A 16,360-nucleotide genomic window follows, 5' to 3' on the forward strand; every position below is an offset into this window, starting at 1 on the left:
ATGTGTGTGTATGTGCGTATGTATGTGTGCGTGTATGTGTGTGCGTGCCCGTGTATGTGCGTGCGTGGTGTGTGTGTGTGTGTGTGTGTGTGTGTGCGAATGGTTGACTTGTAAGTGCCTTGTAAGTCGAATGGTTAACTTGTAAGAACTTGCAAGTCGAATGGTTAAATTGCAAGAACTTGCGAGTCGAATGGTTAACTTGCAAGAACTTGCAAGTTTTTAGAAGAAAAACTTGCAAGGCGATGCATCGCTTTGTAAGTTTCTGCCAGAAACTTGCAAGTTCTTACAAGATAACCATTGGGCCTCGACCCGGGTTTTGTCATATTTAGTCCAAACTTTGTCTATCCAAAAAACTACTCGTTTTCTGATATTTTGAAGTGTTCTACGTGTTTTTTCAAGTTCATCTGTTGGGGCGGCTCATTTTCTATGGAAAGTTACGTTTCAATCTCTCGCATAGTTCAAGTTTTGTTGTCAATTGATAAATGGTCATTTTGACGATTGCTTCCCTGGTTATTATTATTTCTGCTTGTAGGATTTCCAGAAGCTTTTCAAAAGCCCTACAATCGCCTAGAAGTGCTAGCCTAGCCGGAGGTGACATTTTTATTCATACAACTTGAGGTTGTGACAAAACTTTAAGCCGAAACGTATCGGTTCCCAATTTTACTTCTCGAGATCATTGCGGTTTGCCGGCTGCGCCAAACTATACGCATCTATTCCAGAGTTTGATTGGGTTTTTAGTCTAAGGAAAGTTTTGCAGTATGAAATGAATAGAACCAAAAACTGAATGATAGACTTGAAGGACACAATGGGAGAAACATGAATAAAAGTCAAACTCAAAACATTTGGATATGCTAGAAAAATCGTACTTTGAACTAAACGAAGGATATTGACATAAGATGTGCTTCGCCCAGGAGGTGTTAAAAACTATCGAACGACCATTTTTTCAAGAGGATGACGGAAGAGGAGATCCGGTCAATGAGTAACAAATTAAAGTACACGTGAACAACAAAAAAATTATAGTCACTCAATTCAGAGGTACCGCTAAAATTTGAAAAAGCTCTGCTCTCCATTCTTTAAGAGAACAATATAGCCAAAAGCATAGATTAGTAAAAATGAATAAATAATCGTATCAAAAACATTAAAAAATCGAAATGCAACAGAAAAAAAAATATGCTTTCAGAACATCCTATCTTAACGTACGTATCGAAAAATTAAAGAGACACACAGAATTCAGATTTCGAGATTTTTGTCATCAATTTTTACAGCGGCACAGAAGTAGGCTGAGCGAAGCCAGATGGTGCGATTCCTGGTTTTTTTCTTCATTCATCTTTCGACACTTGTTTTCAGTTACTGTAGTTCAAAGCACAAAATCCGAATGAGCGGTTATTAGTACCTCTTTATATTTTTTCCAGCTATTTTTATGAGCCTGAGATTGTTTATAGTTCAATTCAGTGATGAGATTTCAAACACCTATTGATTGATTGCTCTAAACCCCTATAAAGATCAAATAAGAAAATTGAATAATGATATCGGAGCGATAGACCTATGATGGGCCATTTTAACTCCAATTTTTAAGATATTTTCTTCAAAAAAAAAAACGATATGGGCTTTTTAGGTTGATTCGGAAAGTTTGTAAACTCAATTATCTATCTGTTTCATTCTGATTTTTGACGGCAGTCTAGTTCTATTTTGCTGCTCTATTCCATTAAAAGCTGACTATATTCATTTGAAGCTCCAAATTTGGACAAAAAACCATTAAAAAGACAAAAATCTCATAATCAGCCAAAACTTTTTCCTGTTTGTCCTTTTCCAACTGACGGAAAGCCTCAAAGATGTTTTTGAAATCAAAGAAAAATATCTATTTTTTTTCTTTACTAGGACTATGAAAGAATTTAAATTCATTTGCTAGAGCCCGGTGATGATTAAGAAAACAAATTTGAACTTTAAAAAACGCAACTAAATAAAAAAAGTTTTGTCTCAATTCTCAACGAAAAAACTAAAAATTATATTTTCATTACTCACTAACCGATTATGTTTAAGAAAAATAAGAGTATCTGAATCATTTAGCTTTGTGTTAGCAGTTGTTGCTAGCAATCCTTTTCTATTCAAAGTACATATAAGCTACTTTCCTGTTAACTTAAAACAATTAAATGAAAATGCCATTTAAACAATTTAACATATGGGATCTCAATATCACTTGACAACAAAGAATCGAATCAAAAGTGATCGTAGAAGTCTGTCTGTTCACATGTTTGTCATCCTCACTGTCTTCACTAAACAATTTTAAATTTTTAAAATATGTTCAATAGGTTTTACCCTTATTTGATCATATTATTATTCAAATTCGGTTACATAATGCACTTGATTTTTGTCACTTTTATATGCTCGAATCTGAAAAGAAATCCTGTTAGCAACAGGTTATTCAAGCGATCCATTTTTTATTTCAATGAAATTATATTTTGCACATAAGCGTACACGAAGCGTAAAAAAAGATCAAAGTAAAAAAAATTGAAACTGTGAGCTGATTTTCTTCCCTGTAAAATCAAAAGGTCGAGAAATCTCTTCGACGTTCAATTCAGTTGTCAGGGACTTTCAGATTATAAACCCCGTTGATTGATTGCTTTAAATACCTATAGAATCAAGATGACTTTGAACAAATGATGACCTAAATGTTAAAGAAAAAACTTTTTTATATAACTTATGGGGATTCCAATTTAAAAAGGACTATTTATGTAAAATAGCCCGCAAATAAATTGAAATCAAAGCTCCTTCAATTAAAATATGCAAAAATTAATTTGCGTGATTTAATGAAGATTTGTGTACTTGTGCCAATCATCTGTGGCCACAAATTTATTCATTCACATCGTCAACAGTTCACATCAACATGATCGAGCTCACGTACTCGCCTCAATCCGAAAAGTGCATGCACAAACAAAAACAGCTGGTTTGAAATCAGCGTGACATCATATGATTGCATAACAAAAGTCTCTTTCTCTCTCTCTCTCTCTCTCTCTCTCTCTCTCTCTCTCTCTCTCTCTCTCTCTCTCTCTCTCTCTCTCTCTCTCTCTGCCTCTCTCTCTCTCTCTCTTTCTCTCTCTCCCTCCATCTCTCTCTCTCTCTCTCTCTCTCTCTCTCTCTCTTTCTCTATCTCTTGCTCTCTCTCTCTCTATCTCTTTTTCTCCTTCTCTCTTTCTCTCTCTCACTCTCTCTTTCTTTCTCTCTCTGTCTCTCTCTCTTTCTCTTTGTCTCTCTCTCTCTCTCTCTCTCTCTCTCTCTTTCTCTATCTCATATGTCAGTTTTTTCCCAAAATAATTTAGTGGCCCTTCATTTGTATACCCTATTTTATAATTTAAATGACACTTTTCCAGATTCTATTTTTCCAACCCTCCGTTTACATTCAAGTCTTGCAACGTTTTATTTACGGTTTAGTACGTATGTATGTGTATGTGTATGTGTGTGTGTATGTGTGTGTATGTGCGTGTGTATGTGTGCGTGTATGTGTGTGTGTGCCCGTGTATGTGCGTGCGTGGTGTGTGTGTGTGTGTGCGAATATTTGACTTGTAAGTGCCTTGTAAGTCGAATGGTTAACTTGTAAGAACTTGCAAGTCGAATGGTTAAATTGCAAGAACTTGCAAGTCGAATGGTTAACTTGCAAGAACTTGCAAGTTTTTAGAAGAAAAACTTGCAAGGCGATGCATCGCTTTGTAAGTTTCTGCCAGAAACTTGCAAGTTCTTACAAGATAACCATTGGGCCTCGACCCGGGTTTTGTCATATTTAGTCCAAACTTTGTCTATCCAAAAAAACTACTCGTTTTCTGATATTTTGAAGTGTTCTACGTGTTTTTTCAAGTTCATCTGTTGAAGCGGCTCATTTTCTATGGAAAGTTACGTTTCAATCTCTCGCATAGTTCAAGTTTTGTTGTCAATTGATAAATGGTCATTTTGACGATTGCTTCCCTGGTTATTATTATTTCTGCTTGTAGGATTTCCAGAAGCTTTTCAAAAGCCCTACAATCGCCTAGAAGTGCTAGCCTAGCCGGAGGTGACATTTTTATTCATACAACTTGAGGTTGTGACAAAACTTTAAGCCGAAACGTATCGGTTCCCAATTTTACTTCTCGAGATCATTGCGGTTTGCCGGCTGCGCCAAACTATACGCATATATTCCAGAGTTTGATTGGGTTTTTAGTCTAAGGAAAGTTTTGCAGTATGAAATGAATAGAACCAAAAACTGAATGATAGACTTGAAGGACACAATGGGAGAAACATGAATAAAAGTCAAACTCAAAACATTTGGATATGCTAGAAAAATCGTACTTTGAACTAAACAAAGGATATTGACATAAGATGTGCTTCGCCCAGGAGGTGTTAAAAACTTTCGAACGACCATTTTTTCAAGAGGATATGACGGAAGAGGAGATCCATTCAATGAGTAACAAATTAAAGTACACGTGAACAACAAAAAAATTATAGTCACTCAATTCAGAGGTACCGCTAAAATTTGAAAAAGCTCTGCTCTCCATTCTTTAAGAGAACAATATAGCCAAAAGCATAGATTAGTAAAAATGAATAAAAAATCGTATCAAAAACATTAAAAAATTGAAAAGCAACAGAAAAAAATTATGCTTTCAGGACATCCTATCTTAACGTACGTATCGAAAAATTAAAGAGACACACAGAATTCAGATTTCGAGATTTTTGTCATCAATTTTTACAGCGGCACAGAAGTAGGCTGAGCAAAGCTAGATGGTGCGATTCCTGGTTTTTTTCTTCATTCATCTTTCGACACTTGTTTCAGTTACTGTAGTTCAAAGCACAAAATCCGAATGAGCGGTTATTAGTACCTCTTTATATTTTTTCCAGCTATTTTTATGAGCCTGAGATTGTTTATAGTTCAATTCAGTGATGAGATTTCAAACACCTATTGATTGATTGCTCTAAACCCCTATAAAGATCAAATAAGAAAATTGAATAATGATATCGGAGCGGTAGACCTATGATAGGCCATTTTAACTCCAATTTTTAAGATATTTTTTACAAAAAACGATATGGGCTTTTTAGTTTGATTCGTAAAGTTTGTAAACTCAATTATCTATCTCCTTCCATCTGATTTTTGACGGCAGTCTAGTCCTATTTTGCTGCTCTAGTCCGTTAAAAGCTGGCTTTATTCATTTGAAGCTCCAAATTTGGACAAAAAACCATTAAAAAGACAAAAATCTCAAAATCAGCTAAAATTTTTTCCTATTTGTCCTACGTTGACAACAAAATCACGCAGAAACAGAGAAGCGTAACAAAAACACATTGAGAAGTAAAAAGAAGATTTTTTGAAAAAAAAAATGGCAACCATAGAAAGAACTATTTACAACTTAAAAAAATTAAACAGTTTTGAGCTTTCACCGGATGAAAATAGATGATACCCATAATAGCAACCAGGCAACAAGTGACAAAACTTAAACTGATGGGGGCATCAGAGGCCTCAAAGATGTTTTTGAAATCAAAGAAATGTATCTATTTTTTTCTTTACTAGGACTATGAAAGAATTTAAGTTCATTTGCTAGAGCCTGGTTATGATTAAGAAAACAAATTTGAACTTTAAAAAACGCAACTAAAAAAAAAAGTTTTGTCTCAATTCTCAACGAAAAATTAAAAATTATATTTTTATTACTCACTAACCGATTATGTTTAAGAAAAATAAGAGTATCTGAATCATTTATCATTTAACTTTGTGTTAGCAGTTGTTGCTAGCAATCCTTTTCAATTCAAAGTACATATAAGCTACTTTCCTGTTAACTGAAAACAATCAAATGAAAATTCCATTTAAACAATTTAACATATGGGATATATCACTTGACAATAAAGAATCGAATCAAAAGTGGTCGTAGAAGTCTGTTCACATGTTTGTGATCCTCACTGTCTTCACTAAACAATTTTAAATTTTAAAAATATGTTCAATAGGTTTTACCCTTATTTGATAATATTATTATTCAAATTCGGTTACATAATGCACTTGATTTTTTGACACTTTTATATGCTCGAACCTGAAAAGAAATCCTGTTAGCAACAGGTTATTCAAGCGATCCATTTTTATTTCAATGAAATTATATTTTGCTCATAAGCGTACACGAAGCGCAAAAAAATCATCAAAATAAAAAAAATTGAAACTATGAGCTGATTTTCTTCCCTGTAAAATCAAAACGTCGAGAAAACTCTTCTACGTTTAATTGGGTTCTCAAGGACTTTCAGATTATAACCCCGTTGATTGATTGCTTTAAATACCTCAAGATGACTTTGAACAAATGATGACCTAAATATTAAAGAAAAAACTTTTTTATATAACTTATGGTGATTTCAATTTAAAAAAGATCATTTATGTAAAATAGCCCGCATATAAATTAAAATCAAAGTTCCTCAAGTAAAATATGCAAAAATTATTTTGCGAGTTTTAATAAAGATTTGTGTACTGTTGCCAATCATCTGTGGCCACAAGTTTGTTCATTCACATCGTCAACAGTTCACATCAACAAGATCGAGCTCACGTACTCGACTCAATCTGAAAAGTGCATGCACAAACAAAAAACAGCTTGTTTGAAATTAGCGGGACATCATATGATTGTAACAAAAATCTCGACAACGAAAGAAGGAAACATATCATGCTCGTTCCTAAAGAAGAGTAAGTTCAAAATCTGACTATCAAAATTTTAGACTGACAGCAGATCCTAAGCATACAAAGTTCAAAAACGCAAACAGAAGAAATTAAATATACTTGGAAACTGATATTTGATATACTAATTGCTTTGACGTATAAAAAAAGGTTCAACAGCATTTTAAAATATTTTACTTTAGAGCCTCCGAATCAAGTTGACAACAAATTGCGCAGAAACACAAGAAACGTAACAAAAACACATTGAGAAGTAAAAAGATTTTTTTTTTGAAAAAAATGGCAACCATAGGAAGAACTATTTACAACTTAAAAAATTGAACAGTTTTGAGCTTCCAACGGTTGAAAATAGATGATATCCACAATAGCAACCAGGCAAAAAGTGACAAAACTTACAACTAATGGGGGCATAAGTTGGAAACCAATTTTGTTGCAAAACAATTTCGGTGAGCAACTGTCCTTTATGAGACTAAATACCAATATAACAAAAAAAGACAAATATCGAAAAACCCGCCCAAAGTTTTGCAATAACAATACATCTTTTTAAAAATGAGTGTTAGCTGCACAAAGTCACGTACGATACCGCACACACTCTTGGGAACCAGTCATTAATACTACAAGGCAACAAAACAACTAGCGAACGAGCAATCGAAATTGCAAAAATCATTGCTTTTATCTTTATTACAACACAGTGAAAAGTACTTGACAAATTTAGGCTATCAACTTGAGATTTAAATGCTTTTACTACTGCTGAATTGGGGAGCCAATTATATTGATTAAGTGTTCCAAAAAAGCAGGCATCAATAAGTGGTCAAACTAAACAAATTTTTTGAAGCAACAAAAGTATTTTGAAAACATAGCAACGATTAACTTTCGACTGAGAACAATAATTTGGTTAACTAATGCTTCGATAAAATTCAAAAAAACACGCGATGGTTGATGAAACTAAACTTTAAGACGACGAGCAGAATGAAAATGCGTATAAAACCAAACATTTCACCAAAACTGTTGTAGAAACCGCTAGTGACAACGTATTGAGCAGCGAAAACAATATAACGGCATTACGTATGTTATGCACTTTTTTTAGAAAAAACTGTTGTGATTTGTACTCAATGGCTCCAAGTGATAAAATCAACCAGAGAAAGTTGTAAAGCAGCATTTAAAAACCTACTTAAATTCTATGATAACATATAGGTTCAAGTCTTAAAAGCAATAGTTGCACATTGAGAACTCAGAGAACTCAATCTATGGAGTAATTAAACGTATATTTCAGTGTTGGTAGTATTTAAGAGAAAAAGAAAAATAAAAAGAGCAAAAGCATGAGGAAAATGCCGCACTTCGACGAAAAAAACTCTATCAAAAACGAAGAAACTTGTTCAAACATAATTTCTTCTTTCTAGTTAATGCTGAAACATTTTCCTGCCATAAAAATATTCGCGCCTTTGTTTTCTTCTTCGATAGTTTCAATTTAACTTTGATGATTCCATTTCCACTTCAAAAAATGTTGGAAGACAGCGGCTCAATACAATTTAAATTCATTGAGTTAAAAAAAATTTGAGAGAAAGTGACCAATAGGTCAGCTCAACTTTTTCTACAGCAGCTATTAATAATAATGTCGGAGCAAACGTTTTAAAACATTGGGTTAATTTAGGCGTTCTGATATTGACATGGCAACAAAAGTGAAAAGTTTTGAAAATTTGGAGCCTTGATTTTTTCTCAATGATTCAAAAACTGAAGATGTCTTTCCAAAAACTGACTAAATTTTTCTAGGGCTTTTCAATGATACCTATTTTGTATCTCTCCGCAAAACTATACTAACCGGCCAACATTTTTAAACAATAAAATGACAGGTAAGCAAAAAGTTCCTCACTTGACAGCATGAAGTCAATTTTTTTTTGAAAAAACCGTAATTGAGCTGCGAGCCCTGCATGTTGAACTACAAAATGAAGAATATTCAAAAATTATTTGATTTGGAAATTGCTCATGATATGAGGGTTACGTCTCAATTTACTCACTCCCAGAACCATTTTAACCAATGCCAATTTATCTGATATGCTTTGATCTTTTCGTTCAATTTTTCAATTTCAAATTAGCAATCTCTATTACAAGGATGGTTTGTCATAATTAAGGGGATAATTTAATCCCATGTTCGGTCAAAAGTTTCTTACCAAGTCGATAGCCCTTTAATTATTATGCTAAATAGTTGTTCTGGTAAATTTAACAAAGAGGAAACAAAATTGACATTAAGTAAAATGGTATTGGGTAAATTGTCCTGACACTGATAGCACGTCATTTACAGTTGTCAAGTTTTCGAAAGATTTTCATCCCATTCACTGAAAAAGAAGAACTACAGTAATCATGCTATCACTAGTTTAACTCTTGACTTCGGTTTTCAATAAATCAAAACTTAGCTTCTTTTCATATGAGGTTAGAACTTTTTTCCATTTTGAGTCTGGCCAAACTGAAACAACATATTTCTGTCATTATTCATCAGGGTAGGCGTGAACAGATCGACTAAATTGACGAACAAAAGTTGTCGCAGTCACTTCCAACTTTTAGCACAATCTTCGTTGAAACTGATTTTAAATAACCGATATAGTTGCATACAATTTTTCCGCCTAATAAAATTTTCTGAAGCTTTTATCCTTCAAAGAGTAGTTAGAACTGCTTGTAAAGTGTATAGAATTCGTTCAGACTGTTACGTGGAAAGTATCTGTTGTATCAAACCAATCTTTTGTCACTATTTTCTTTTAAAAAAGTGTTTCATTCAGCCGAAATCTTGATTTGAAATTTTTGTTAAAAACAATTTTATGCAATTAATTTTGAGTTGATTCATTTCTGCACGTTACTCGCACGTTATATGCCAAGTAATGACAGATTTAGGTTTACAAACATACATCAAGCTGCGACTCCCTAACATTAAAACAAAAAGAAACTGTGCAATCATACAAAAACCAGGCGTTCTACACTGCGACGTTCTCATTTTTGATCATAATTTCTTCACCTCACAAATTTCAGCGCAGAAGAAATTTCAGATGAGTTTTGAAATATCAAATCCCTGCAGTATTTCAGCAACAAAAATTATTTATTGCTTATGAATTCCGCAGCATCAAACTAAAACATGCGGAGGGTAGTTTCAAATCAATTTATCACGTTTTTACTTATTTTTTCATTCCTTTTATTGTTAAATTACGTTTACCAAATTCCAATTTCAATTTATTCGCAATATATGTTACCCAATTTTGGGGGATACAGAATAAGCAATGAAAAAAACACCATTTCAACCCAATCAGCGTTATACATTTCGGAAACAGAACTGAAGTTTTTTGATTCTCTGAATTTCACTGAAAAAAGACGATACTTTTTTAATGGTACATATTATCATAAGACTTGTATAAAATATATAGCTGAACAAAATACGAAAGGTCCAATAGACCGAGAATTATTTCAAACAAATGAGTTGAAAGTTTTTTCGAACTACAAATTCTTACGCAAAAAAGTGTTCAAATCGCGGCCTCGAATAATATTTGCGTTTGGTTTTGAAGCTACGGGTCATCTATTTCTGGCGGGTTCTTGGAATCGAATCTGCACCGCAAACAAGAACTTATGCCAAGCAGAAAATATTTTTACCCAGATTGTCGACTGCGGTCCACAACGACAGAGACTTCAGAACATCTCAAACCAGAGACAGTTAAAATTGAAAGTGGACAATTACAAATCACAACTACTCATTCTCAACACATATCCAGGTATTTTTCAATTTACCTTATGGAGTAACTAAGTATGGCTAATGGAGTTACTTTTTGTTGGGCAGAAAAAAATCACCTAAAAATCAAACCTTTCATATCGTCACCCGGGTCGAGGTGTCAACGCCATTCAGCGCAAAGTTATGCAAGATAAGCGGTGAATGCGGTAAATTACATAAATCAGGCGCGGTGAATGCGGTGAAAAACCTTTATCGCCTGGTACCGATAAAGTTACATAATTTCACCGCTCAATTAAGCGGTGAAATTACATAAATTCACCGCGTTAAAAAAACGTGTCCATATTATGTAAGATAAGCGGAGAATGCGGTTTAATAACATAAATTCACCAATTAACTTAGTGGTGAAATTGCATAAATTCATCGCCTAGAAAACGCTTCGAATTGTCTTTTGTTCAACGAAGTTAAGATACATTTAAAAAAGACGCACGGAAAATTTTCCCGCGAATAATCACACATCTTTTTGAAGCTTTTTTAAGCGGTAAACTATGTAATTTCAACGCTAGATTAAGCGCTGAATTTTTAAAAAATCACCACATTTCAACGCATATCACCGCTCAAATTTGTCATTTCACCGCTAAAATGTTCAACGCGCATGTTTTTCAAAAAAAAAGTAGAGTGACTTTGATTTTAAGTTTAAAAAAATAGGCTAGATTAATGAGAAGTGGCGCAGTGGAAGAAAAAGTGGCTGACTGCAGGAGGTGAGAGGTTTGAATCCGTGCAAGGACGGTAACGTGTAAGCGTTGAAATGTTGTGAATCTTTGTAAGTTCATCGATTACTCTAGCGGTGAACTTACATATTTTCACCGCATTCACCGTTTTTCGCCGCAAAAGTATGTACGAAATTTGCAGTAAAATAAAAATTTTCACCGCTTATCTTACCTATTTTCTCCAATTTTTCGTGACCCGAGCAGTTGTAAGCAGAAGAACAATGATCTTTTCAGTTTTGACGCCACTGTGTATTTCTGACCCCGGTTACAAATTATGTAATGTTATTTTGAACTTTACTATGTTTGAAAAAGAGCCCTTGTGCCTTGGGTGGAGCGGGGAGTGGATTATGACCAGTAAGCTGGGGAAGGGGGGGGGAGAAAGATAAGCTATTGGGTCCGCTCTCCTTGCGATGACTTTCAAAAGTTTGTGGATAATAAATGTGTTACTTAAAAAAAAACTAATAAGAATGCAAGACATAATTTCCTGAGATCAACAATTTATCGAAACAAAGTCAATATAGCAAGCAGAAGTCCTGTTTCGGTACAGGAAATCCGAACGTTTTGTATTTCACAATGTGCAAGACTCAAAAATTCCAATAAAGCTGATACGACTCATAAGAGAAAAACGTACGTAATATTTACTGCATCAGACAACTAGCAAGGTTGTCCGCCAAACGTAATTGATGCTTTTTTCAAGGTCAGAATAGCTCAAAAATGCATTTAATTTAACCTCTAGATTCCATTAAAAATATATATATATACATATATATATATATATATATATTATATATATATATATATATATATATATATATATATATATATATATATATATATATACATATATATATATAAAAGCGGTTGGGTCCCACTAGCTTTCGAACCGCAACCTGTAGAACTTAACCATGAGGCTATATCTCAATTGTAACAATCTCTGCGAACGCACAAGTAATAATCTCCTATCATCTACACATACACCCAATTGCGATAGCAACATCTCTAGGTCCCAAAACTGGTGGTTCAAAAACTGATATCATTTTAACAATAGGGCAAGATAATTAGCCGGATGCTGTTTGGATGTGAGCGGACCGTGCGACGCCGTTGTTGCCATAGTGTAAGCTCAAAATGCGGGTGAGTGAGTAATAACCTCTTGGGCTTTCGCTATCGATTTTCCAAACAAGGTCACCGGTTTTTATAATTTCATCGGATGCAGTCCTCAATTTGCAACGGCGAATCATTGGGAGAGGGCATTTTTTTAACCATTGCTTCCAAATGGCATTAGCGTAAGCTTGCGATCTGACTTACCACTCTCGGTGATCGTTTTCATCGACATGGTTGAGTGAAGGAAGGAAGGTACTGCGGTATCCCAAAAGACAATGGTTCGGCGTTAAAGCATCTAAATCGTTAGCATCGGAACTAACGGAAGTCAATGGGCTTTTGTTTAATGAAATTTCAACTAAACAGAATTCAGTGGGCGGTATTTCGTCCGTGAGCCGACGATTTCCAAGGATTGCGTACAGCGCACTAGCCTTTCCGAAATCAATCCGTCGTGCGGGTAGCAGGTGGATTAAACTTCCGCTTGACTCCTTTTTGTGCTTCGAAGCTTTTTTTTGTCTAATTTCAGAAGACATAACAATAGTTCATTCCCTGTGCTGACGTTAGTGCCGTTATCGGAGCATATGACTAATGGCATTCCACGACGAGCAAGGAAGATTTCAATATCTATAACGCACGATTTTTTGTCCATTGAGTTTGCGATCTCAACATGGACTGCTCTGGTCGTCAGACTGGTGAGCATCAACCCCCACTTTTTCTCAGAGGAGCGACGGGTGGTGACGTAAAATGATCCAAAATAGTCAAAACCAACATTTGATTCTCAAAATCCAGCAGCTCGGATGGAAGATCAGCCATCATTGGTTGTACAGAACTTGTTCGTTCTAAGCAAAGGACACAATTGAAACGTATTGAACAAAGCTTCCGAATCGAATATTTCTGTTGCATATGCGCGCGATTATAATCGACACCTTTGTGGTGATTTTTAGGGTGCATATAACCAATGGATGTCGAACACCAAGGATTTAGGGGTACTTCAAAATGAACTCGAGATCTCTGAAGCAATTATTTTGGCCAGATGAACCAAACAGGCCACATAGTCCAACAAACGGTAAATAAAGTGCAATTGAGATTCTTTTATTGATTTTGCTTGAATCGCTGAATTGCATGAGTTTGAATGGGAAAGATTCTGCTTGTCTAGGAAGCTGCTGCTTCTTTTCTGCAGCACTCATTTCCGTCTTTTCTCCTATGTTTCCATCTATAGATCGGTAATTGAGTTGGCGCGGAAGAGAAGTGTACTTTGGAAATAAGCAAGAATTCGAAGAAGCTTTGGATATGAGTTGTATTTGCGCAGATGAATATTGAAGTCAGAATTCGAAAAGTTGGCCCGTAGGGTAAAACAGGAAGTAAGATAGCTGGAGAAAATCGGGACCACGCCACCAAGCGCTGTTTTGCAAAGCCTCCGAGGACATTCCACACATACCGGCGTCAGCCGGATTATTTTGCGTGGGTACGTGATGCCATTGATCGGCGGTTGTCCCCTCTATTATCTCCGCGACACGATTCGCGACAAACATTCTGGGGATTTTAACTGCATTTCTGCATTTCTTTAACAAACGGCTGCATTTCTGGGGAATTTAACTACTGAAGGACTGTGGTATTATCTGTCCACATGAATGTGCAATGAATCTGAACAGTGAGTGCCCTGAAAATGTCCTCTCTGAGGCGAGACCACAGCAAAGCTATTTGGAGTTCAAATTTAGGGACGGTGAATGCTTTCTTGGGTGCTACTCGTGCCTTTCCGATGACAAAGGCTAGTTCTGGTCCTTTTGCGTTGCTCGAAGAATTCACGAGAACGTGCAAAAATGCCACTGAGCTGATCACTTCCTGTGAACAGTCACGGAAGAGATGTAACAGAAAGTGCTCAAACTAACCAGAAAAAAGCTCCGGGAAAAATTGTCATTGGCCAAAATTTTGGTAGTTCTGAGCTCCACGAGGAGAAACGTTCAATCATATCACTCGGAAGTACATCATAACAACTCTGACACTGAGGTCGCCAGACATCTTTGGGCAGCAGCCGCGCTGTCCCAGTCAAGAGCGCAACAGGTTCAAATGGGTCAAATACTTTTGATACAAGACTCAATACTAACCTCTGCGTTACAGCTTACAAGGAATAATATCAAATCACGCAATTTTTTACTGCTTTGATGAGTGATTCTACTGAGTCCAGGTAGTGATCGATATAAATTTTTTTTGAAAACGGCTTGCGCCGCGTCGGAAAAATCGGAATCATTGTCCCGCGCGGTACGCAATAACGCATAATTGGCGCAAGTTGTTGAATCCTTTGCACCGAATATTTGTCTTGTATACTGATTAACCTCAATGTTCTTTGAGGGATCTTCCCGTCACAAAAAACGCAAAACTGATTGTTCTTCCGATCAAACTCCAACTTGATGTTGATGGAAGCGTATTAGATTCTTGATTACTTTCTGCAAGAGGTCTGAACCAGTAAGCACCAACCAAGACCCTACAAAATTTCTCCAGCTTGCTGGGGTTTACAACTGGGTGATGAGGTAGATACCATTCATTTCCAGTGCACTGCTCGTTATCGCGGTTTTTAAATTTTATAGCATAGTCTTTGTTAAGATCGTCTTGAATTGTCTGCGCGTAACGTTTGCTCAAAATGGGATCTTTACCTAACCGTTTTCAAATGATTTGAACTGCACCATTGCTGGAAATTCTTTTTTTGTGAGTTTCCTTTCTCTGAAGACCAAAACATGCCTACATGATATCGGCCCACATTGTGTGCGGTGTATTGCTCGAAGATTTCAGTTGCTCGAAGATCAAAGGCTGAACCAAACAACCCGCATTACAGCCCTAAATGACTCCATATCATACCAATATTTTATTTGTGTTGCAATCTCGGAATCTTGTTCAGCCACTGCAATGAAGCATGTTGAAATCAGACCAGACAAAGACGATAACTGACCACTAAATACCCATCCCAACGGTAAACAAACGGCAATGGTGAGGATTTTTAATCGCTTTCAAAATACTCAATCGGGAGGATGGCGTAGTAAGCGTCTTGGCCGAGTATCATCTCGACGTTTGCGTAGTCGTACGTGTTTTTTGGTATTACGCTCAAATGAGGATATTTTTCTTAAAGGGGGGTATTATCGATAATGTCAGAAACTACTGGTTAATTCTGCGAACACTAAGTATTTTCGTCTACTTGTTGCAGAAACTTGCCCTGATTCCGTTGATATGGTTTCCTGAGTATTTTTGGCATTCACTCTCAATTTGAATGGATCTCTTTTCAACTGAAGACCGTTAGCAAGCTCGCTAGATATCCGGGAATGCCTACCAGCTGTTTGACTGAGAACAAGTGCTCTTGTGCCTTCATTTGAGGGGCTTAAAATGTCAGCTTCAAGAGCCTGAAGAAACCCTTTGACATCGGTGATTGAATTGAGTCCCGACGAACAAGTCGTTCTCACAGATTTTGCATTTTCTACTGTAGTTGATGATGCTTTTGTGTAGTTCACTTTAGTGAGCCTGGCAAAGTTATTTTTCTTTTCGTTACTTTTGTGAAAAACGCTTTTTGCCCCATGAAGTAATGTGTTATGAGTGCTTCAATAGCTTTCGTGTGTGCATTTTCGTTGATTCAGACTTGTTTGGAAAGAAAGCTTGGCGTTCATGCAGGAAAAAGAAAGTTGTTTTCCGCTGCAATTTATCACGCTGCGTAGGGTTATTTTCCATGAAAGGTGTTTATCGCCAAATGAGATGCTGACATTTTTCCGCACGCATGTCAATTGATCATTTTTTGCACTCTGAGATTTGAGATATGTTGTTTGAGATATGTTGTTTTGCATTTGCTTTAGCAGCAAAGACTTTTGAGCAAATTTTTGTTTTGTGGCGTTTATGCTACCGTTATCCTAGGTTTTGCTCCTCAAAGAGATTTTTCTTATACACTCATGAGTTTCTGCTTTCTTCTTCAGCCAACCATGAAAAACTAAAATGTTTGGCCGTTCTTTCGTTTAAAATGGGCGGAAAAAGAAGATATGAAGATCTGAATCATATGACAATGACCTAAACACGCCTACGAGACTTGATATTGCAGTAGCGAATTTGGTTATGCTGTCTGAATTTTGCATTTTCACCGGTGGATAGTTCGACAAA

At 35.9% G+C, this 16,360-nt stretch overlaps 3 protein-coding genes across 4 annotated transcripts in view; 2 read left to right on the forward strand and 1 right to left on the reverse strand.

The window, feature by feature from the left end:
• LOC142334499 (sorting nexin-12-like) overlaps positions 1 to 16,360 on the reverse strand; it is a 474,196-nt gene that overhangs the window by 113,695 nt on the left and 344,141 nt on the right. The gene's annotated exons all lie outside the window — the stretch shown is intronic.
• LOC142334498 (uncharacterized) overlaps positions 1 to 16,360 on the forward strand; it is a 653,384-nt gene that overhangs the window by 96,445 nt on the left and 540,579 nt on the right. The gene's annotated exons all lie outside the window — the stretch shown is intronic.
• The window catches only part of LOC142334934 (uncharacterized), a 61,730-nt gene continuing 59,237 nt past the window's right edge, over positions 13,868 to 16,360 (forward strand). The window contains exon 1 of the mRNA XM_075383262.1: positions 13,868 to 13,997. Coding sequence (XP_075239377.1) covers positions 13,868 to 13,997 — 130 coding nt within the window. The remainder of the gene's footprint in view (positions 13,998 to 16,360) is intronic.

This window comes from Convolutriloba macropyga, chromosome 2 (genome assembly GCF_964194025.1).
Source record: "Convolutriloba macropyga chromosome 2, txConMacr16.3, whole genome shotgun sequence".
In the NCBI taxonomy this organism is placed as follows: Eukaryota; Metazoa; Xenacoelomorpha; order Acoela; family Convolutidae; genus Convolutriloba; species Convolutriloba macropyga.